The following is a 20992-nucleotide window of genomic DNA, read 5'->3' as shown; positions in this document are numbered from 1 at the left end:
ACTACAAAATTGCAGTATGTTATCACATACCTTGGAGCACGAACAGGCTAGAGTTTATCGATTAAACCTCTGCTGGAATCAGGGAGAGTGTCAAGAGGGTGCAAACTTCTGTCCTAAGTCGCCCTGTCATGTTCCACGCTGGATGGCAAGATGCTGTACACGTCTTGAATTCCTAAAGATGCTCATTGCAACCATCATCTCCCAGTCTACTCAGACAAAGGAACATCAGCCCTTCTCCAGTCCCCGGGCAACTGTGTCTATCAACCCATGCGCAACGTAAATCCCGCACCGTGCTGCTCCTCATCCCTCCTTGCAAAAATCCCACTAAAATCAATCTCCTTACCACCCAAACCTGGAGCCGCTCCCCCTCTTACCGGCGCATGCGGACTAGCGCGCCTCCGCTTCTCCCCTCCCGCTTTACTCGGAAACGTTGGAAACAGAGCCGCTGACTTTGGTTTCGGCGCCTCCTTAAAATATGGATGTGCAAGGACGTCTTGCGCAGTAGGCCGACTCTCCGGGTTCAGGGCGAGCAGCGAGGAAAGTAAGCCGCAGCCCGCGGTAGTCAGAAACGGGAACTTTGTGCGGATTATGGATCCCGCGTTTTGCTCGACGTCACGCGGCAGCTTGAGGCTTCGGGCGTTTGGTAGCCGTCGGAATCCGGGCCAGGACATGTCTGTTGGGATCCCGCATAATGAGAAGATTTTGCTAAGTTCGTCGACTTCGTTTTTCCCTTGTAGGAGGGGTTCTTTGGAAAGAAGTTCCCCAAATATACACCCTAGACTCCACATGTCGATTGCAAAATCATATGTCGTGGTTCCGAGGAGGAGTTCCGGGGCGCGGTACCACAGCGTTACAACAAGCTGTGTGAGGTTTGGGGGAGGGGGATCCGAGGTCCGACGGGCCATGCCGAAGTCGGCGATTTTGAGGATCCCCCGGTTGTTGAGGAGAATATTAGAGGTTTTGAGATCGCGGTGAAGGATCCAGTGGGTGTGAAGGAAGTCAAGGGCGGAGGTGAGTTGGAGGAGGAGGGTCTTTACTTCGGAGGCGAGGAACGGCTCGGGCATGATTTCTTGGAGAGATTTTAGGTCGTGTTCGATGAAGTCCATTACTAGGTAGACTCTGGGAGGGTCTTAGTGTCTTTCCTTGTAGTATGCCCGTGAAGAGGGTGGCGGAATTGGGAGGGAGATTCTCACTTACTCGTCTAATTGATCTCCCATAACAACCTCCCTGAGATTAATAACATGCTGATGTTTCGAATGCTGCAGCAACTGGATCTCCCTCAGCGCGGTCACCGGAAATCCATCCTGGGCGTATTCCATCTTCATCTTCTTCAGAGCGACTACCTCTCCAGTTGCCGTCTCTTTCGCCCTCGAAACCCACCCATAGGTGCCTTCTTCAATATGATTTAATGTCTCGAAATTGCTAACGTTTCGACAGGGACCCCATCCTCCAGCTTCAAAGCGTAATAGCTTCCTCTTCTCCCCAGAAGATGCTGATGCGGATCTATTCTCGGGACTTGGTGAGAGCTTCCTTTTCTTTGCAGGACGGGAGTCTAATTCCTCCTGCTCTTTCTTTGCACGTAAGGCTTCGGCTTCGGTTTCGGCTTGTTGTTGTTTCAGTTGTTTCAGGCGCTTTTTCTCTTCCTTCTCTTTCTTGCGTTGAGATTCCAGGTCATCTATATTAGCCCAACGAGAAGCTCCTGCCATTTCAAATAATACTTTAATCACTCTATTCTAAATCCGCAGGCTTTTGAGTAGATGTTGCGTTGTGAAGAGATGAAGTCGAAGAAACTCAAGCCACATGCTCGAGGTGGCCTGCCTCACACGTGCAGAGAGGTCGGTGAATTTAAAAAGTGGTCATAGCTCCTTCCGATTTCCGACGTCCCACTTTCCGATTTCACGCGTGCATGCGTTTGTCTGTCATGGAACTTCGATGATACTCAAGACAATGAGAGCCCATTCTCTCAATTATTTTCGGGTTGCGACGCGAGGGCGTTGTTCAAGGCCAATTGCGTATCTATCTGCTCGATATGGGTATGGGATTCGGTGGTCTTCTTCCTCGAGCGGGAGCGGAGAACGACAATGGTCGACGCCTCTTGCGAAGTCGCTCGCTGAAGCTATAACTGTATAATTATATCCTTGTTGCCGTGGACCTAGATGCTAATATAATATACAGACTGCCGGTCCCGTATCTGTAGCCTCATACATGCGGCAATGTCTCACCTCCCCTAACGGCGGCTACTACACACGCCAGACGTCTGGACACGACCAATTCGGGGCAAAAGGCGATTTTATAACATCCCCCGAGATAAGCCAAGTTTTTGGAGAACTAGTCGGAATATGGTTGTATACGGAGTGGTTGGCGCAGGGGAGGAGAGAAAGGTCGCAGGTTATTGAGGTTGGCCCGGGACGGGGGACGTTGATGGGGGATGTACTTAGGGTATGTTATATTTATTATCTAGGGGTGAGGAGGGGATAGTGGTAAGGGATGACGCTGATCGGAGGATAGACGATATCGAACTTCAAACCTTTCTCTCAGAGCATAGACACTGTTTATCTCGTCGAAGCGTCACCCCATCTCCGCAAGCAACAAGCAGAACTTCTCTCCGGCACCGAGGACCTGAGAGAGGTTCAAAATGGGTGGAAAGCCGGCTGTAAATACCTTCCAGGCCGCGATATCACATGGTGTGAGGACATTAGATTTGTCCCAAAAGGTCCGTCCCGATCCATCTTCTCCCTTCATTTTGAGTCAGTCTAACTCAAATACAAGACGAAACCACGACTCCCTTCATCCTCGCCCACGAATTTTTCGACGCGCTCCCCATCCACGTCTTCCAAAACACCACCTCATCAACCATCCCCGCGGCCTCGAAAATCATCACACCGACCGGTCCCATCATACCTAAATACGGTCCTCAAGTTCCCAGAAACCAGTGGCACGAACTCGTCGTATCCCCTGCACCTTCTTTTTCGGACCCGGACATCATTCGCTCGAAGGATTTGAAAGAGCAGAAGCCAGAATTCCAACTTACAGTTTCTAAAACCCCGACACCGCACTCGCTGTACTTGCCTCAGACATCAGAAAGATATAAAGCACTGGCTAATACACCTGATGCTGTCATTGAAATTTCTCCGGAATCTCTGGCGTACGTAGCAGATTTCGCTATTCGAATCGGAGGGTCCAATGCCCCCAAATCCTCCCCCTCCCTCTCCTCACACCCATCATCCTCACACCCCTCCGGCGCAGCCCTAATCCTCGACTACGGCCCATCATCCACCATCCCCGCCAACACCCTCCGCGGCATCCGCAGCCACCAACCTGTCACCCCTTTCCTCTGCGCAGGAGAAGTCGATCTCTCCGCCGACGTTGATTTCCTAGCCCTCGCGGAATCCGCGATTCGCGCGTCACCCGGGGTCGAAGTTCATGGTCCAGTTGAACAAGCTTTTTTCCTGAGGTCATTGGGAATTGTGGAGAGGGCGCAACGATTAGCGGAGGTCGCGAGAGTTGCGAAAGAGGTTAGAACCGAGAAGGGAGATGAGGGAGATGAGATGGCAAAGAGGGTAGAAACTGGGTGGAAAAGGTTGGTTGATCGGGGGCCAACGGGGATGGGCAGGATATATAAGGCGATGGCGATTGTGCCGCATATTGGTAGTGGTAAAGTGAGGAGGCCAGTTGGGTTTGGTGGGGATGTTGTAGGGTAATGAGGTGTTTGTTGGATGTAAAATAACCCGTAAGATTATTTACTTAGACGCAAGATAGTGTGGTGTTTCGCATAACATGAGCATATGAAAGTGGGTATTCCAATTTTTTTTGCGAACCTTACGCCTTGCTACGATTGCAAATGCCTGAAGCTTTCGATATGAATCAACCCTGCCCCTAGTTCTCCAAAAATTATTCAGTCGCAGCGATATTAGCTTCCTTAGGCATCAAGCCACTGCACTTTCACTCTGATCCCGAATTCTGATGTTCACCTACCGTCTCCATCCACCTCGATCCTGGCTTCTGTCCCTGCTGCGGCTCCGACTGTAACTGTCATATGAGTTGTAACTCGGGCTCCTCCTACCACCACCACCACCCCCTCCTCCTCCTCCTCCGCCTCGCCTAGGCAGAGAATCTCGCCTTCCATAACCGCCACCACCACCGCCACCTCCGCGTCCTCTTCCTCCTCGTCGTGGTGGTGGGGGAGACCTAGAGCGCGACCGTGACGAATATGACCTCGACCTACTGCGCCGAGGAGACCGTGACCTCGATGGCGAACGACGGGGGTAGTAGCTATCGTCATCTCTTCTACCACCGCGGCCTCCACGGCCTCCATAGCCTCGTGGAGGTGAACGGCGTCGTGGCGGCGAACGGAACCGTCCCGGTGGACCAGACCCGGCCATTGGTGGCGGTCGGTAGGCACCAGGGGGACCACCTGGGCGGTCGTTGTATTGATCTCGGTCGCGGTCGCGGTCTCGGGGTGGGAAGGGTCGGCGAAGCGGTGGAGGAGAGCGTGAGAAGCGGCGGCGAGGAAGCACAACTGAGACAGTGAGTTTAGCACCGTCGAGTTGCGCTTCATGCATGTGAGTGATGGCTTTCTCGGCGTCTTCGACCTCTTCGTAAAGGATGTAGGCTGAGCCGCGGTTTGTGTTGACTGGAGGATAATGTTACAAGATTATCGTGAAGGAAGTAGAAAGACTTACAGGTATGGTTCATAGGTAAGTCAAGTTCTTTGATGGGGCCGTATTTGCCAAAGATCTCGCGGAGATGATCGGCGTTCACGTTCTTTGTGAGATGCTCCACGACAATCTAGTGAAGAGTTAGTAGGGGCATTGCGTAGTGCGGGGATGGGTAGTACTTAACTTGGAGCTCCTCAGGGCAGGGGGGCTGCCCCGACTCGGACTACGGCTATAGTTTCGTCCTCTTGGAGACTGGGACCTGCTGTCTGGCGTATAGCTTCGCCGGCCATTGCGTCTTCCGACTGGCGTGAGAGATCTTGATCGCGTGCGCGAGCGAGAACGCGACGCAGAGCGAGGAGATATCGACCGTCGTGGAGACCTAGAGCGATCTGACCGCGGTGGTGGAGACCTGGGCGTCCTCGACCTTGAGTGAATGGGCGACCGACCGCGAGACAAGCTACCAGACCGAGGGCGAGATGGGGTGCGCAAGGGTGAGCCAGAACGAGAAGGCATTATCGCTGTGGAGAACTTGAAGAGTAGCACAGAATTGGTGTGCTGTGAGGTCAGTGGTTAAGTGTCTTGTTCAGGCTGAGGTTGGGAAAAGCTGTTCGCGTCCAAAACTTTAGAGCTCGAGCCTCTTCCGGGTGCGTATCACGTGAGTATTACCCTCAGCCAATCAGCGCTCAACGTGGTCTGCCGCAAATGGCGAGGCTCCTTCATCTCGATTCTTCACAGTAACAGCACAGGAACAAGGAAAGGAAAGATGTGCCTAAACGAAGGTCACTGCTTGCACACAATAAACAATATTGCATGTGAGAGATCTGGATGCAAGTGACCTGAACACCTGAACTCCCTCAGAGCGTGCGTCGTCAGTGAGCCACGTTCAGGGACCATGCTCGGAGATATATACAGCTAATCTATCCCGACGTGGAATTACTGGTGGCACGATCCACGGCTTCAGCTCCGCAATCACGTCCGTATTGCTCTGAAACCCGGCTTGTTGGCATGTTGGGGTGCTCAGCACGGCCTGATCCGCCATTACTGTCCTACCCATTCACTTCTCTTCGTGAGACCGCCGTTGGCATCTCAACTCATCCGATCGGCATGCTTGCATGAAAGGCCAAGGACGGTGCGGTGGGGAATCGTCATTGCGGCCCTGCCCGCTCCTGCTTCCTGCTTAATATCGTCGGCGGCGCAGATGGGGAGTCTGGCTGGGGATTCGCGGGCATGAATGGAAGACAACCCCCACCCGTGGACTCGCCCAAGGACGCTGCAGGTGCATGATGGCGCAAGAAGCGGAAGTGTGGAAAATAGAACACAGTGTCGGTTGGTCTATGTTGAAAGAGTGTCATGGCAACTCGTGGTCTGGCAACGGTGCAACGCTGCGGGGATTTGCGCAAAAGAAAAGTGCCCCACTCTAGTCTGGAGCTGAGACACACAGACACAGACAAGCTCTTTGACTTGACTGTGACTTTGCCTTTGCCTTGCCCAACAACTCCTCACCGCAACATATCTCCACACGGCCCTTGCTATCCTCGCGCGCTCCCTCGACCTGCAAATTCTCTCTGCGTCACAACACCGCACTTACCCCTCCATTCCCCCCTCCATCACAAGCTCCATCGGCCCGCGTAGCCCCCCCCCTCTCTCGCTCCCAACATGTCCTGGCAAGGTCAGTATCAGGCGCCGAACACACCCGTTTTCTGCTAACTGTATCGCCAGCCTACGTCGACCAGAGGTAAACTACACCTACAAGCTACACATTCGCATTTCTAACTTGCTGTCAACAGCCTCGTTGGCACTGGCAACATCGACAAAGCCGTCATCAGCGACGTATCCGGCAAGACCATTTGGGCCGCAACTCCAGGCTTCACCGTACGTCCGTCCGCCAGCAGCCTCGCATCTAAATCAGCACAATCTGCTCCATCAAATAAGAAAAGTTCGAGCTACAGGCGCATACGGGATGGCGCAAAGCGACTCTAGAATGGTGTGCTGACATGACCTCAACCCCAGATCTCCGACGCCGAGCGCAAGGCCATCGCCGACTCCTTCTCAGACAAGAGTGACCCGAAGCAGATCATTGTGAATGGATTCCACGTAAACGGCGAGAAATACATGACCATCGATTCGACCGATGAGTCGCTGAAGGGGAAGAAGGTACATCTCATCTCGTCCACTTACCGGCTCATCTATGCGCCCCGAATATAACATAACAAACGTAGCATAATATAACAACTAATATGGATTTTACAGGGCAAAGAGGGCCTCATCGCCATGAAGACCACCCAAGCGCTCCTGATCGCCCACCACCCCGCCGAAGTCCAAACAACCAACGCCTTCAGCTCTGTCGCCGAGCTGTCCGACTACCTCATCAAAGTCGGTTACTGAGCTGAGCATATTCGAACTGGGCCGGGCGCGGCGCGGTCCTCGGCGTGAGGGACTACAATTTTTTCCTCTTCTCTTCCCCTCGCCGTGAAGGGTGTTGAATGTTGATGCTGTACTTTAAGGATAATTGCATACCCTCTCGCGGGGGCGGAGGAGCGGTCGGATGGGTGAATGGGTGGATTAGTGGCAGGGAAAGGGATGGGGTGGGGTTTTCTGGAATGATAGAAACGAATCAGTACCGATGTCGGTTATGGGGGCACCCTTTTTCAATACTGAAGATAAACCAATACATGATCTATGGAAGTCAGAACCATTATGGAAGTCATCACTATGATAGTTTGTGATCAACCCTCAAATAGTCACATGCTACTACTCAGTCAGTAGCTTTGGCATATGCGTGTATCAAAATCACTTCGTTGCGCATGAATGCCCTAAGGATTTGATAAACAAACTTCTACATTAACAAATTATACACCACTTGATGAGATACCCCAAGCCCCCCTAAACCCTCATATCCCCCAACTCCCTAACCACCCTCTCATAAAACATCCTCTGCAACTCAGCCCCTACCTCTCCCCTCTTCTCATCCATCCCATCCTCAATCCCAAACGCCCTCGGTCCCTCCAAACAAGCCCTCACAACCCTCTCCACCGTATTCCCGAGATAACTCCGCACATACTTCAAAAACCCCTGCTGCTCATCTAACAGATTCCGCCGCACTTTAATCGTCACACTCGGCCTTGCATTGTTCAAATCTTTGATCCCCAGTATCTGATCTATCGGCTTCCAGTACGCGATTTCCATGAAAATGACACCTAGTGAGTATAGATCGTAGGATTTTTTGAACCCCCTAGAGCCAGTGATGCTGTTGCTGCTGTCGCGATTGCCAGCACCTTGCACGCGCGGGTGGCGGTAGATGTCGGATGCGGCATTCTCTGGCGGCTTTTCTGTCATGTCGTCGTTCATGGCGGGACGCGAGTAGTCGAAGCCTGAGATATATGGGGACGCGTATGTGATGTCTGATGGTCCGCTGTCGGAGAAAAACAGGATGTTGGAGGATCGAAGACCCTTGTGCAGCCAGTTCACGGCGTGCAGGCGCTCGATGGTTTCGGAGAGGAGCCGCATGAGGGTTATGCGGTCTGTCAGGCTGGGGATTTCGACGGGGAGAGTGGTGAGCAGGGAGTGCAGGGAAATCGGTTCTGTAGATGGATGCGCGGATGGTGGTTTTTCGAAGACGAGACCGAAGCGGCAGTGGTCTTCGCCTGTGGAGACATCGATATCGCGGAAATAACCTAGGCAGTGAGGAGCTCGGAATTGGTCGGTGCGGTTGTTTTCTTTGAGCAGCGCGGCGAGGGCCTCGACACGTTCGTGGATTTTGGGGTCCGGGCCTGTGGATTGGAAGGTGGGTGGTTCGTACGTCTTCCATTCTATCCAGACAGAGGTTTTGCGGGAGTGGGGGGGCTGGTAGATGGCTTCGACGCGTTGACTCTCGCCGCCGTCTTCGGGCTCCTCGCCTTCGATTCTAATGTCTGCACGGGACAGCTCTACGGACCGGATTTCGGATGCTGTGTGTGGGAGTGCGAGGGAAACTGCGAATTCGTCGGTGAAGAGGCTGGGATCTTCGATGGCAGAGTTGAGGGCTTTGATTTGTGCTAAAGCAGCGAGGTTCTGCAGCGCGGGTTTTATTCCATCGCCCTCTTCCTCGATTTCCTCCAACCCCCGGATTTGCATATAGGCCTTCACCGGGTTCGTCGGAAAGCGCGCCCTCCTCCTCTCACTCTTCATCGTGATGGCAGTGGATTCGAAAATCTGCACCAAGTTCTGAACACTGCTGTTTAATTGCATGATCTGGAATTCTGTGCGTTCCTGCTTAATAGCAAGTCTTTGGAGTTGTGTGGAATTCAACAGCTCGCGCATGTAGTCATTCAAGGTCGTGACTTTGTGGATCAGAGATTCCATCTTCGCCTTGTCGAAGAGAGCCCATTTAAGCCGGCGAGGGTACTCGCGAGATCTGCTGGCTAGGAACAGAGACTTTTGAAGCAGGATCTCAGACTGAGGGAAACGTTTGTCAAATTCGGAATTGACCCGCTCAATCGTCGGGCTCATCTCCTTGGGAGAGTATGCGGGAGGGTCCGGGAAGACGCCATTGTTGGCTTCCTGGGAATCTACAAGAAGCGGCTTTGATAGCTTTTTGTATTTATCATCTAACCGCCCGAACTGATGAAGGAGGCGTCGTTTCTGATCCAGGACATCCAAAAGAAGTCCTTTGCTAGAGTTGCTAATGAGAATGTTCTCATCTTGTTCATCGAGCTGCACAATGTGTGCCCAATCGAGAAGACGATACTGTTCGGTTTTTAGGCGGACTCGTAGGTACTGACAATCCGATGGCATATGCTTGGCATCGGCTAGGAGCTGGTAGCCTGTGAAGTGTTTAATGAGAGAGGGTGCAAATGATCGCAGGTTACGAACCTTGGACACATCCTGAAAAGACCTGGAAGGTCAAGGATACTACACTTAACGCTGTTCCTGGGTCCATGATTGGAATATGCCAGTGACAAATGAAATAATAATGCGACGAGTACAGAAGCAAGACAGACGATACGGATAATTGACTGGGATGGATTTGAAGGTTAGAAATATGAACTTCCAAAGCGACAAAAAGAGCGAAGCATCTTCTTCTTAAACATGGAGAGGCTCTGGCAAGGCAACCTTTTAAATAGCCATGTTACAGAAGTCGCCGGTCTGCCTCAGCTCAGCCTCCACGGCTTTGAGATCGCCAATGCATGCCTGAGGCCATTGTGAGGGTTTTCTGATATTAGGGACTAGTCAGCTACATGTCAGTATAAAATAAAAAACAGGCAGCCTTCTCGATTTGCAGCCTTTGTCGATTAAAATGAAGTCTGAACGTGGGGAGACGGAAGGATAGATGGATTACTTGAAGAAGGCTGAGAGCGCCTCGACGGTCGCAGGGGCAAGCCTCAGCTCAGCCACACAGTTCTGCAGCAGGTGACCCTAAACTTTTGGACCCCTGCAAGACTCAAGCCTCAAGCGTCACACCAGCACGAAAGCCATTGATTGAATTCCCCACACTTCCCATATTGTTTTTCAACTTCGCCTTCCTTTGGTGATGGTCTTGGAGACTCTCACAGGATGGCGTCGTCTCAAGCAGACACCTCAGGCGCCTGATCCATTCGAGACCACCCCTTTCCATGAGCTGCTGTTTAAAGCTCCCGTGAAGCTGTTGCTGTTTCATACATACCATGTCCTCAATTCCCTCCGCTCAGCTCCCACGCCCTCTGATCCGCCAATTCGCGTAGTCTGTATATCAGACACACACGAAAAGTTTCCCGAAAATGTACCCTCAGGCGACGTTCTTATACACGCGGGAGATATGACGAATGACGGCAGCGTTGCGTCAATACAAAAGCAGGTAGACTGGTTATCGTCACTACCACACAAAGAAATAGTAGTCATATCCGGCAACCACGATACATACCTCGACCCGCGCACACGACCGTCGTTATCCGACGACCAGAGATCAGGCACGATTGACTGGAAACGAGTGCACTACCTCCAACACCGCAGCTTGACGCTCTCGCTGGCTATTGAGCCTTCTTATACTGACTCTCCCCGAACACGTTTGTTGTCTGGCGTAAAACATAGAAGTATTCGATTGTATGGAGCCCCGCAGATTCCGGCCTGTGGCCCACTGTCAATACATGCCTTCCAATACCCTCGAGGCTTGGACGCCTGGTCTGAGACAGTGCCCGAGGCCACGGATATTCTTATAACGCATACACCCCCGAAGTATCATATGGATCTTACCCTACCGAATGGAATGGGGTGCGAGCATCTTATGAAAGAGGTGAGGCGAGTGAAACCAACCTTGCATGTGTTCGGACATGTGCATTGGGGAGCGGGGCAGATGGTTGTCTGGTGGGATGGCTGTCACGATGCATATGAGATGGGTATGGGCGCCAGAACTAGATGGGCGCATGGGTTACTGAATCCTTGGATATGGTGGAATCTAGTCAGAGTGGGATATCGAGGTCTTAGAGGGCTGGTATGGGACAAGGTGTGGGGAGGGAAAGGTCCTAGCACCATTATGGTGAATGCGTCGCAAATGCATGAGAACACTGGAAAATTGAGCAATCCTGTCCAAGTTGTGGATATATGAGTGGCGGAGATATGAGTTACGTTCTTACGAGTTGATGCTTACGGTAAATATTAGAGTAATGAGTTAAAATATATATTCGTCCCGCAGCCAAGTAGCATAATGGAAATATTTGTATTTGTGCAACCCATTTTATTGAACTACCTCGACTATGTCAAGGGTCATATTTGACCATGGAGACCAGGCATAAAGCCGTTCCCCGCGTAATCGTGAGATAGGATTTAGCCATAAAGACCGTACCCCATCCCATGCCTAGTCCACACACCAACCAGACATCCACAAATGCTCAGAGACGACGACCACGGCGACCACCCTTCTTCCTCGTCGAGTCGGATGGGGTAGGTGTGACATCCTCGATACGCCCAATGCGCATTCCAGCACGAGCAAGAGCACGGAGAGCAGACTGAGCGCCAGGGCCTGGGGTCTTGGTGCGGTTACCGCCAGTAGCACGGATCTTGATGTGCAGAGCAGATATCCCGACTTCCTTGCAGCGGGCGGCTACATTACAGATCAGCACCTGTCCACTATCCAAGGCATTTGGTTCTACGCACCGACATCCTGGGCAGCCAACATGGCAGCGTATGGAGAAGACTCGTCACGATCAGCCTTGACTTTCATTCCACCAGTGACGCGGGAGATGGTTTCGCGGCCGGACAGATCGGTGATGTGAACGAAGGTGTCATTGAAGGAAGCGAAGATTCTAGCGACGCCGAAGACAAGCTCGCCCTATGCAAATTATCAATTCACGATGCTTCGACCTTAGAGCAACCGGTCGACTTGCCTCGCGGACCTGAGGTCCAAGCTAGAAGGATGTCAGTAATTGTTCAAATTCGAGTGCAATAAAGATAACTTGCCTGGACATTCTCTGTGGCGGCCCTATCGACCTTCTTCTTTGGTGGCATTTTGGCTAGGAATTTATCGCGACGGTCGATTTGGCGTTTGACAAAGGGTCGATCTCGAAGTTGCAATCGAAAATGGTGCGGAAATTCGCTTACAGTCGGCCAAACGTTTCTCCGCCCCTAGCCCCGAGTTTTTCTGAGCTGTGGCTGACCCTAGTCAAACCTCTTCTTTTTTCCTTCACCGCACTATGACTTGACCACCTCTCCCTCACTCCAAAGGCCGCGACGACAGGATGGAAGATGGTAAGAGTATTGGGATTATTGGTATGGGGGACATGGGGAAGATGTATGCCAGGAGGTTGAGCGATGCGGGATGGAAGTAGGTTTTCTTCTCTGCTCGTGTGCTCATTGAGTGCAACAATTGGTATGTAAGGCATCTCCCTACCTTCGATCATTCTGCTGTAATGATGACCGTGAGTGCATTTGGCTCGAGTATGGTGCTAGTCCTTCTTGTCATCGTTTTGATTGCAAGGCTCTGGGCGGGCATTGTCACTGATGTAAATTCTCGCTACCTTTATTTTTCATTGTCTGAACCCTTTTCTATCCCTCACTTCGCCTCAGACCTCTCAATTGAATGACACTGACACGGACGAGTATCGCAGAAGCCATTAACCCTATTCCCATCCCAGCTGACCCGGGCCCTCCAGAGTCAATGCGTGCGATCTTCCAGACAAACTGGATAGCTTGGTGGACGAGTTTCGAGACCGAGTAGGATAGCATCTATATATACCTATATCAGTAGAAGCATGCTGAGTCTATACTAGCCCAAGGTTGAAATCATGCCCAACGGTCATCTCGTCTCCCGGTGCAGCGACTACATCATCTACAGCGTCGAGGCCAAGAACATTGATTGTGTTGTAAGGACGTATGGCCCATGTATGCCGTCCTTCACAAGCCTGTTCACAGGATCTTATTCTTGTACTAATCTGACATTGTAAATAGCCACGAAACTCGGAGCCATCGTCGGTGGCCAGACCTCATGCAAAGCCCCGGAGATCGCTGCCTTTGAGAAGCATCTTCCCAGCGATGTCAGCATTGTGTCCTGCCACTCTCTCCACGGCCCTGGCGTCGATCCAAAAGGCCAACCATTGGTATTGTCGGCCTTAGCATATACAGCACCAGCCAAGCTAAATTGGAACTAGGTCTTGATCAAATATCGCGCCTCCGACGCTGCCTTCAACTTCGTCGAAAACATCCTATCCTGTCTCGGATCCAAACACGTCTATCTCACTCACGAGCAGCACGACCGAATAACAGCCGACACCCAAGCCGTTACTCACGCAGCCTTCCTAAGGTACCTTATCTTCCAACCCTCTAACCTTCCTCCGACCTTCCTCCGACCTTACCCTATCCGTCATACTAACCCTATCCCTCTAGCATGGGCGCAGCATGGATGGCCAATGCCCAATTCCCCTGGGAAACGCCCCGCTACATCGGCGGCATCGAAAACGTAAAAATGAACGTCACCTTGCGCATCTACTCCAACAAGTGGCACGTCTATGCCGGTCTCGCAATCCTAAACCCCTCGGCGCAGAAGCAGATCAAACAATACGCAGAATCCGTCACCGAGCTGTTTAAAGTCATGCTCGCGGGCCACCGGGAAGAGCTGCGGGAAAGAATACACGCTGCTAGGAAAGCTGTGTTCAGGGAGGATCGAGCGAAGGAATTGTTGCTGAGGGATGAGGTATTGGATCGGTTTAGCCTGGGTGAGCTACCGGAGAAAAGGCTGAAGAATAATCATTTGAGTTTGCTGGCGATGGTGGATTGTTGGTGGAAGTTGGGGATTGTGCCGTACGATCATATGATTTGTTCTACTCCTGTAAGCTGCCCCCTAGCCGTGTTCTCTTGTCTTCCGTTGTTCCCTCCCATTTGTGGAATTGCTTGTTTGTGAAAACGGCTGACCTGGTAGTAGCTGTTTCGTATGTGGCTCGGTATTACGGAATACCTCTTCTGTAACGACGAATTGTTGGAAGAAGTCATCGATACCGCCATTGATGATAATACTTTTAGAGCAGATGACCTAGAATTTACTTTTGCTGCACGAGTAAGTCTTATCACATCCCACCCCCTTCTTTCTCCTTCACCCATCCACCCACCCATCCCTACATCCTTCTAAATCCCTCCAACCCAAATTTCTAATTATCTCCGTCCCTGATTCTGTAGGACTGGAGTTCCCGCGTAAGTTTAGGTTCCTTCAACGGATACCGTGACAAGTTCGAAGAGATTCAACGTTACTTTGCGCCCCGGTTCCCGGAGGCTACCCGGTTGGGGAACGAGATGATTAAGACGATATTGGAGAAGACGAAGGGGGTGTGAGGAACGAGTTAGGGCTTATTGTGTGCATTTGTGTGAATCGATTAAAACCGAGACTGCGATTTTGGCGTGTACAGTGTGGTGTGTTGAATCGTTGGAGTAGGGATTTGGGGAGAGTAACTGGGAGATTTGTAGCTAGCGTCGTGGATTTACTTTACTACAGCGCGGCACATAATTTGCATATGTTTGTGTATGTGTTGTGACTGAGTTGTTGTTAAGAGAGGCATTGGTCTATCCCATGCTATGCCATGTCCTCCATATTCAAGATCCAGTACGCCCACGCAATCGAAAAACAGAGGCCACCAGTAAGGTATCTAATATACAAAAGAATATCCGCCCGTCATGCTCATTCCATTCCATCCCATCCCATCCCATCTATCTATCCACCGCCCCTTTCCCTTCCTTCCCCCACTCAATCAATCCCCCCCAAACTCCCTACTCTCCCCAATATCCAGCACATCAAACACCCCTTTCTCATCAAGCCCCTTCTCTTTCAACGCCTCCTTCAATTTTCTAGGGGGTTCCATAACCGGCTCCTCCGTCAAAACCCACGTGCCCCAATGCATTCCCAAGGCCTTCCGACATTTGGTATCTACGAAGATGTTGACCGAGTCCTTCGGGTTCGCATGCATAGGCGACATTATCCAGCGCGGTTCGTAGGCGCCGATGGGGATGAGTCCAAGATCGAAGGGGCCGCGGTGGAGCCCGATTTGCGCGAAGGCGGGGCAGTGCGGGAGGTGGGCGTAGGCCGGTGAGTAGTCGTCGGTGCCCGGGGGGAGGTGCGGAACCGAGCGATAGCCTGTGTCACTTTGGGGGGTTAGTGTGAGTTCGGATTGAATAATAAGCAGTGGAGAAAGGGAAGAATGATAGATAAAGAGGAAACGTAGTAGGGGGGAGGCGTAAGGAAATAGAGAAACATACCCAGCGAAATAAACCTTCTTCCCTCCACTCTCCACACTCCAACTCGCCCATAGAGTCCGGCACTTATCAAATGGTGTTCTCGCACTCACATGCTGGCACGGCAGTGCGCCGATCGTGGCAGTAATCGCCCCCAGATTCGACTTCAAATCATCCACCTCAGCAACCGAGACTTGAGAGCCTTCTTCTCCTTTGCCGGCAAACATCTCAAGCTTAACGTCCCGGGTTTCCCACCAATCCAGCTCTGTAATATTCTTAACCCCACAATCCAGAAACCACTGCCTATTCCCTAACGGTGCAAAGAAATGCACATTCGGATGCTTCTTATGTATCCGCATCACCGTCGGATGACTTAAATGGTCATAATGATTATGGCTGATCACAACAGCGTCAACTATCGGCAAGTCTTCGACTTCACACGGCGGGGGCGTGTAGCGCTTTAGGTTTTTGAGATTGATGGGTGCACAACAGTCTTCGAAAACCGGGTCGAAGAGCACACGGAGTCCGCCGGGGAATTCGACATAGTAGCAGGCATGCCCGAGCCAGGTTGCGCGGAGTTTGGAGGTTTGGCGCGATGGGAGGAAGGAGGGGGGACGGATGGGGACGGTGGGGGGTGTCGTGTCGGGGAAGTGGCTTTGGCCGGATAGCCGTCGCCTGTGTGCGTTTGTTAGCTACTACATCTTCTCTCTATTTATACCCGTTGACCATATCCACTGAAGCGTAAGGGTAGTATATCAGAGCCCATGAGAAAACAAGGGGAAGAGCGCAAAGAAAATGGAGTATATACCAAGCCATCCCAAAACCAAGCTTCCAAGGATTAAAATCCCGGAAACTATCCCACGGATTCACGAAACCTTTCCCATGCTTCAAATGATGCTTCAACTCGTCCGCCTCCTCCGGTTTCGCGCCCATCTGCGCCGGATTCGTAACCACAGCGTAAAGCCCCGCACTCCCAACACCAATACCACCAGCAGCAGAACTCATTCTAACAGTCGTTGTGCCACTAAACTGCGGAGTTTTCCAATTCCAATTCCAGAGGCGAGGTGATCTTGATGGGCCTGTTTTCGAGCGCGTAGTAGCAGAAGCCGGGGAGGACCAAAAATCTCGGAAGGTTGATGATGTAGAGGAGGAAGTGGAAGACGATGAAGAGAAGAAGGGAATCCGTCTCAACATATGACCTCGAAGATGCAGGCGTGGAGGGGCTTTCACAGACTGCAGCCGTACCAACACTCCAGCAGGGCGAGGTATACTAAATACCTGCAGCCGCAAGCACATCCCGCAAGGCCTACTCTCTTCTCGCTAGCTATCCCTCGTATCTCCGCTCTCTCAGTCACACATCCATCCAACACAGCAACAAGTGGCGGACATACAACGTGGCCAGCGAGCAGGGAGATTAATCTTTTGAGCAAAACATTCGCCCAAAGCATTGCTCTATGACGCCCACTATCGGCACCATATCTCTAATTCCCCCGATGCCGATTCGTTAACTCCGCGTCTGGGCCCATTATCTCCCAAAAGCGGCGCTGAAAATTCGTCCGGCTCCGAGAGCAGACTTTCTCCATCAGATCTAATAAGGGTCCGAGGCCTTGGAGTGCGTGCACTGAATATACTGTGAAGGCTTCTATGATGATACAATTCGTGTTCTGGAGCCGATATTATCGTTCTCAGTAGCTACACAAAGCAAAGTTCTTGTTTAGATGTGTAGACCAATCACAGAGGACTTGGCGAATGTGAACCAGCAAGTTAGCAAGACTTTCCTTGTCTCCATAAAGACGAACTTAGTGGAGACGGAGAATGGTGGACAGTCCTTTCAATGAAGGGCCCAATTGTGCGCACTAGTAGCAGGTGGATCAAGAAGCATCTTATGAGTCTATCTGTTCATTTTTTTTTTATATAACTTCTCTTCGCCCATAAATCTTGACCTTTCGACACTACACGAGCCGTCAACGAGAGAAAACTCGTAGCCATTTTGGTAACGTTGGCAAATTGCCCAAGCCAAATATGGTACTTCATCTTTTTAATCCATGATTACGGGTCCCCTCCGCTTTCAGGGTAAGCAGCCGCACAGGGGTATTGAACACCACACATTCAAAAGGATGGAAGCCACTTCTTCTTGGGGATATCAAGTCGCCCCTCAGAAATATTTTTTACCATTTTTAGAACTGATTTTGCTGCAGCCCATACAGTAATAACCTAGTCCATCCATTGCAATCCACTAAGTCTTCCATCTGGTATTGGAATCGTGAGAAAGAAAAAAGAAATTGAGGCAGCAGCAGCATTTCGCTTTTCCGCCTCGAACAAAGAAACAGGTATTCCTATCGTTGGTGTGAAGCCATTAATTACAACCCGACTACTTTGGATGGATGGATACGTTCGAAGGGGAATAAAATCGTGATCGGGAAGAACGTAAAAGACCATAGTGGAACCGCTGAAGCGGAGACCGGATGCTGATATCGGGACTGTGGAATATCGAGGCAAAGCAGAGCCTGAACACCGGCAGGTACTGAGATCAGAGTCATGCAGAGCCTTGACCGCCCGCCGGTAAGCTAACCGAAGGGTCGAATTGTAGGAAACACAGAAAGGGCTGTAGAAACAACGGCGCCCCCCCGCCTATCTGTGTAGAAAAAAAAACCATTAACCAGTGCAGTATAGCCTCCCTGGAACCATTCTTGTGGTGTAGTGCAGAAAAAAGAGTCGTCATGAAGAAGGGGTACCACCACAAACCGTAACGCAGGGTGCAGTCATTTGAAACCGAAAAGCAAAAACAAAGAAACAGGGCATCCATGTTTGACGCGAAGGTCAATAAAAACAAAACTCCAAAGCCCACAGATTCGCTTGAATGTACCTAATAAACCATGGAAAAACCCGTCGTCTAAGGTGGAATACGAACGATAACAGGAATGACCGGTGCCACGATATGTAAAACAAGGAAATCTATCATGCAGGATGGTCGCAAGCCTTGGGCCTTTTCGTCAGATCCGGAGTGGCGCCGATATGCGTTCGAAATAGCGATAAGAAGAGAACGAACGTGCGCCTCGGGAAAAGTGAAAGCTCCAGATCGAACCATTGAAAGCTTGTCTCGCGAGGTGACCAATCTTGGGCACACAGCTGAGGCCGAGGCTCAACAAGCATCCGAAGTTGGGCAAATGCGTTTCCAGAATGAGAATTGGATGAGAACAAGCAAGTCATGAGACCGAGGGGAATAAACAGCAACTTTTGGACAGATGAATCGCTCGAAAAATGGAATCCGGTGTTGAATATGTATCAAGTGAAGGGGAGGGTTGGTGTTCGATGCACTCTAGAAACGGAGGAAATGGCGACTGGCATAACCTTAAGCAATCCGCATCCCGAATGCCGGTCAGGCAGCCAACAATGAAACTTCCATAGTCTGAGGAATACCAATTAGAATATTCATCAGATATAGAGTCATTTAGGTGCCTGCTCGCCGAAGCGGGAGCATTTACACAGCAACAGCCTGGGGCCCAAAGCCGGGAGCCATGAAGTACGGTGGATGTCTCTGGGCACAATACATGCAGCCGCAATTAACGGCGTGGTTGTTCCAGGCCGGTGGGTTGTACTGCGCGGTGTATGCGGGGGGTCCGTAATTGGATGGCTGCTGTTGGTGTTGCGGCTGAGCGGGGGCAGGCTGAGACAGGGGTGGGAAGCCGAACATGGTGCGACGTGAATAGCCTTCTGATGGAGCCCAAGTTCCCGGAACGCCGTAGTACTCTGGAGTTGTGGGTCCAGTGGTCGGAGCAGACGCTGGAGAATTGTCATTGGCAGATCGCCACGGGTCGTACTGTGTATAGTTGGACGCGGTGCTGTAGGACGTCTGCGAAGACTTGGGTGTATACTCATAAGGAGGTGGCTGGCTGTAGTTCTGCTGCATAGGCAACGGTGGAAGCGGCTTGTTCTGGTTGAGGGAACGTTGTCGCTGCACCGTGGTATCAATTGGGCTCAGCCTGTTAGACCGGTTCGCACGGGCCGTAACATTGGCAGCGTAGTCCTTCCAGTGCTCTGACCAGGAACACCAGCCTTGTTGCTCCGACGGGTCGCGGTGAAGCCTGAAGTCGATGGCCAATAACCACTCCATCTCGAGACGGTCCAAGTCTTGGACAGGAATGCCGCTGACCTCTGACCATGATCGGTTGATGAACGTATTGTCGTCTAAGAATTTGCTGCCAAGGACCAACGAGATGGTGAGCAGGCGGAACAGATGGTTGTCCGACTTGGGCTGGCCTGTCAACATAGGCATCCGATTCGACAGGTAGAACATGCTGAGTAAGATGGTCGCCGAAGGCAGCCTCGTGGCGCACAAAACTTGGTGAACCCACTTGCGGAAAGACGCAGGCATGGGGCGTCCAGGCGTGATGCTGTAATGAATATTAGCCTCAGCAGTAGTAGACATGCAAAAGAGAAACGTACAGTGCATGTGCCATCTCGCAAACAAAATCAGTCATGACATCCATGTCGTAGTCAAGCTTGGCAGAAACACCGCCAACTGGCTTCTCTTCCTTTGGTGGATTTGCTCGCTGGCTAAGGTCTTGCGCACGTTGCTGCTGCTGCTGGTGTTGTTGTTGCTGGTGTTGTTGCTGTTGTTGTTGTTGCTGTTGTTGCTGGTGTTGTTGTTGTTGTTGCTGCTGCTGCTGCTGCTGCTGCTGCTGCTGCAGAGACTCAATAGACGGGCCATTCTGCACGCGCATCGGAGGAAGGATAGGGGCATCGTAGAAGGTACTTGGCGGCGGTAGGCTCGGTGGCGGGTTGCTCAGATAAGTGCCAGCTTGTGGGTACATTGGGGGCATTGCCATCGCGAGCTGACCATACCGGTCTCCGACTCCGAAGTCGTATCCATCGTCCTGTTGTCGAATGCTCGGCTGACCAGAATATGTAGACTGTTGGTAGGGTATTCCCCCGCATCCAGTAGTGTATTTGGGGACGAACTCTGGCGGTGTGAGTGGGAGCTGGCGAGGCAAGTTGCGCGGGTAAAAGGACGGCATGGTGTCGAGACTGTTGCAGAAGAACGAAAGAAACCGGTGTTCGACACCCTACAGCTCGTGTTAGTAATGTGGTGCCGTGATGAATGTGTTGCCGTCGACGCTACATACAATTTCTTCAGTTCCCAGCTGCGGAAGGTGCTGAGCGTACGCTCTGAGGCGAGCCTACGGATGCTCTAGTAGCTGGCGCTCATGCACAAAGGAGACGTGTCCGAGAGATGAGGTTGCTTGTTCGAAGCGAGCAATCGAGAGAAGGATCGAGAGGTCGTAAGAATGTCGTCGCAGCCAGACAATGCAGCCGATGGCGATGGGAGGTCTCAGGACCAGAAGGTGGGACGGCGAAAGGGTGTTGCGAAGGAGACTGAGATTAAGAGATGCGGTGTGTACACCACAGAATTACAGGCGGGGAACACGTTGGGTGGAGAGTGCCACTGGAACGTAAACCAGGACGAGGCCTAAGTGAATAGATCGCCCGTGGCGGGAGCCTTGATGGTTACAGGTTGAGCGTGTCGCCGTCGATGGCGTCGGGGGGGTGAAGGTCAAGGGAAGCCGAAAGCCGAAGGAGGAAAACGGGCAAGAACGCTCCAAAAACCGAAACCCAAAGTGATGAATCTGAAATCCAAGCTGCAACTCCGGAAATATGCCACACGCAGG

At 51.7% G+C, this 20992-nt stretch overlaps 11 protein-coding genes across 11 annotated transcripts; 5 read left to right on the top strand and 6 right to left on the bottom strand.

The window, feature by feature from the left end:
- Positions 1-212: 212 nt before the first annotated feature.
- BDR25DRAFT_332752 (kinase-like protein) lies at positions 213-1791 on the bottom strand. Its single transcript, XM_033692780.1, has 2 exons — positions 1198-1791; positions 213-1119 (listed from the first exon to the last, which is right to left on the bottom strand). The coding sequence occupies exons 1-2, from the start codon at positions 1704-1706 to the stop codon at positions 261-263; spliced, it is 1368 nt and encodes a 455-aa protein (XP_033549902.1). The 5' UTR covers positions 1707-1791; the 3' UTR covers positions 213-260.
- A 119-nt stretch (positions 1792-1910) lies between these two features.
- On the top strand, positions 1911-3741 carry BDR25DRAFT_341246 (DUF185-domain-containing protein). The gene is made up of 4 exons (XM_033693589.1): positions 1911-2124; positions 2176-2439; positions 2509-2713; positions 2770-3741. The coding sequence occupies exons 1-4, from the start codon at positions 1933-1935 to the stop codon at positions 3699-3701; spliced, it is 1593 nt and encodes a 530-aa protein (XP_033549901.1). The 5' UTR covers positions 1911-1932; the 3' UTR covers positions 3702-3741.
- A 767-nt stretch (positions 3742-4508) lies between these two features.
- Positions 4509-4746, bottom strand: BDR25DRAFT_175365 (uncharacterized protein; the record flags this gene model as incomplete). Its single annotated transcript, XM_033684166.1, has 2 exons — positions 4509-4633; positions 4683-4746. Coding segments are annotated over 2 exons (189 nt in total), but the record flags the coding sequence as incomplete, so codon positions are not given.
- Positions 4747-6169: 1423 nt separating this feature from the next.
- On the top strand, positions 6170-7348 carry BDR25DRAFT_332749 (Profilin/allergen). The gene is made up of 5 exons (XM_033692779.1): positions 6170-6327; positions 6378-6393; positions 6446-6530; positions 6669-6812; positions 6909-7348. The coding sequence occupies exons 1-5, from the start codon at positions 6315-6317 to the stop codon at positions 7041-7043; spliced, it is 393 nt and encodes a 130-aa protein (XP_033549899.1). The 5' UTR covers positions 6170-6314; the 3' UTR covers positions 7044-7348.
- Positions 7349-7541: 193 nt separating this feature from the next.
- Positions 7542-9949, bottom strand: BDR25DRAFT_282262 (uncharacterized protein; the record flags this gene model as incomplete). Its single annotated transcript, XM_033687956.1, has 2 exons — positions 9510-9949; positions 7542-9460 (listed from the first exon to the last, which is right to left on the bottom strand). The coding sequence occupies exons 1-2, from the start codon at positions 9574-9576 to the stop codon at positions 7542-7544; spliced, it is 1986 nt and encodes a 661-aa protein (XP_033549898.1). The 5' UTR covers positions 9577-9949.
- Positions 9824-11271, top strand: BDR25DRAFT_332747 (Metallo-dependent phosphatase; the record flags this gene model as incomplete). Its single annotated transcript, XM_033692778.1, has 2 exons — positions 9824-9838; positions 10210-11271. The coding sequence occupies 2 exons, from the start codon at positions 9824-9826 to the stop codon at positions 11215-11217; spliced, it is 1023 nt and encodes a 340-aa protein (XP_033549897.1). The 3' UTR covers positions 11218-11271.
- A 57-nt stretch (positions 11272-11328) lies between these two features.
- Positions 11329-12167, bottom strand: BDR25DRAFT_282257 (40S ribosomal protein-like protein S14). Its single transcript, XM_033687955.1, has 4 exons — positions 12069-12167; positions 11996-12016; positions 11766-11940; positions 11329-11712 (listed from the first exon to the last, which is right to left on the bottom strand). Exons 1-4 carry the CDS (start codon positions 12114-12116, stop codon positions 11501-11503), a joined length of 456 nt encoding a protein of 151 aa, XP_033549896.1. The 5' UTR covers positions 12117-12167; the 3' UTR covers positions 11329-11500.
- Positions 12168-12304: 137 nt separating this feature from the next.
- BDR25DRAFT_282252 (Prephenate dehydrogenase) lies at positions 12305-14591 on the top strand. The gene is made up of 8 exons (XM_033687954.1): positions 12305-12432; positions 12761-12821; positions 12878-12989; positions 13056-13204; positions 13256-13407; positions 13491-13932; positions 14026-14157; positions 14277-14591. The coding sequence occupies exons 1-8, from the start codon at positions 12347-12349 to the stop codon at positions 14427-14429; spliced, it is 1287 nt and encodes a 428-aa protein (XP_033549895.1). The 5' UTR covers positions 12305-12346; the 3' UTR covers positions 14430-14591.
- Positions 14592-14842: 251 nt separating this feature from the next.
- On the bottom strand, positions 14843-16328 carry BDR25DRAFT_218404 (Metallo-hydrolase/oxidoreductase; the record flags this gene model as incomplete). The annotated part of the gene is made up of 3 exons (XM_033684933.1): positions 14843-15233; positions 15348-15998; positions 16132-16328. The coding sequence occupies 3 exons, from the start codon at positions 16326-16328 to the stop codon at positions 14843-14845; spliced, it is 1239 nt and encodes a 412-aa protein (XP_033549894.1).
- A 642-nt stretch (positions 16329-16970) lies between these two features.
- On the top strand, positions 16971-18750 carry BDR25DRAFT_352528 (uncharacterized protein; the record flags this gene model as incomplete). The annotated part of the gene is made up of 12 exons (XM_033695029.1): positions 16971-17004; positions 17061-17148; positions 17184-17212; positions 17285-17396; positions 17440-17529; positions 17565-17715; positions 17758-17885; positions 17914-18015; positions 18079-18185; positions 18222-18528; positions 18555-18701; positions 18732-18750. The coding sequence occupies 12 exons, from the start codon at positions 16971-16973 to the stop codon at positions 18748-18750; spliced, it is 1314 nt and encodes a 437-aa protein (XP_033549893.1).
- On the bottom strand, positions 18670-20672 carry BDR25DRAFT_128067 (uncharacterized protein). Its single transcript, XM_033683790.1, has 3 exons — positions 20450-20672; positions 19770-20389; positions 18670-19717 (listed from the first exon to the last, which is right to left on the bottom strand). Exons 2-3 carry the CDS (start codon positions 20339-20341, stop codon positions 18805-18807), a joined length of 1485 nt encoding a protein of 494 aa, XP_033549892.1. The 5' UTR covers positions 20342-20389; positions 20450-20672; the 3' UTR covers positions 18670-18804.
- Positions 20673-20992: the final 320 nt, after the last annotated feature.

The sequence above is a fragment of the Lindgomyces ingoldianus genome (genome assembly GCF_010093535.1).
Source record: "Lindgomyces ingoldianus strain ATCC 200398 unplaced genomic scaffold BDR25scaffold_9, whole genome shotgun sequence".
NCBI lineage: Eukaryota > Fungi > Ascomycota > Dothideomycetes > Pleosporales > Lindgomycetaceae > Lindgomyces > Lindgomyces ingoldianus.
Note: the sequence above shows the minus strand (reverse complement) of the source record. Positions and strands in the feature narration are given on the sequence as shown.

Coding starts and splice junctions, on each gene's coding strand:
- BDR25DRAFT_332752 (XM_033692780.1), bottom strand. CDS start 1,706: ATGGCAGGAGCTTCTCGTTGGGCTAATATAGATGACCTGGAATCTCAA. Junction 1,120..1,197: donor ATGGGAGATCAATTAGACGA/GTAAGTGAGAAT, acceptor AGACCCTCCCAG/AGTCTACCTAGTAATGGACT.
- BDR25DRAFT_282257 (XM_033687955.1), bottom strand. CDS start 12,116: ATGCCACCAAAGAAGAAGGTCGATAGGGCCGCCACAGAGAATGTCCAG. Junction 11,941..11,995: donor TTGGACCTCAGGTCCGCGAG/GCAAGTCGACCG, acceptor TAATTTGCATAG/GGCGAGCTTGTCTTCGGCGT. Junction 11,713..11,765: donor GTTGGCTGCCCAGGATGTCG/GTGCGTAGAACC, acceptor TCTGTAATGTAG/CCGCCCGCTGCAAGGAAGTC.
- BDR25DRAFT_332749 (XM_033692779.1), top strand. Junction 6,531..6,668: donor CCGCAACTCCAGGCTTCACC/GTACGTCCGTCC, acceptor CCTCAACCCCAG/ATCTCCGACGCCGAGCGCAA. Junction 6,813..6,908: donor AGTCGCTGAAGGGGAAGAAG/GTACATCTCATC, acceptor TGGATTTTACAG/GGCAAAGAGGGCCTCATCGC.
- BDR25DRAFT_341246 (XM_033693589.1), top strand. CDS start 1,933: ATGATACTCAAGACAATGAGAGCCCATTCTCTCAATTATTTTCGGGTT. Junction 2,440..2,508: donor TGATGGGGGATGTACTTAGG/GTATGTTATATT, acceptor ATCGGAGGATAG/ACGATATCGAACTTCAAACC. Junction 2,714..2,769: donor CATTAGATTTGTCCCAAAAG/GTCCGTCCCGAT, acceptor CTCAAATACAAG/ACGAAACCACGACTCCCTTC.
- BDR25DRAFT_282252 (XM_033687954.1), top strand. CDS start 12,347: ATGGAAGATGGTAAGAGTATTGGGATTATTGGTATGGGGGACATGGGG. Junction 12,433..12,760: donor TTGAGCGATGCGGGATGGAA/GTAGGTTTTCTT, acceptor CGGGCCCTCCAG/AGTCAATGCGTGCGATCTTC. Junction 12,990..13,055: donor TGTAAGGACGTATGGCCCAT/GTATGCCGTCCT, acceptor CATTGTAAATAG/CCACGAAACTCGGAGCCATC.
- BDR25DRAFT_128067 (XM_033683790.1), bottom strand. CDS start 20,341: ATGCCGTCCTTTTACCCGCGCAACTTGCCTCGCCAGCTCCCACTCACA. Junction 19,718..19,769: donor TGCGAGATGGCACATGCACT/GTACGTTTCTCT, acceptor TATTCATTACAG/CATCACGCCTGGACGCCCCA.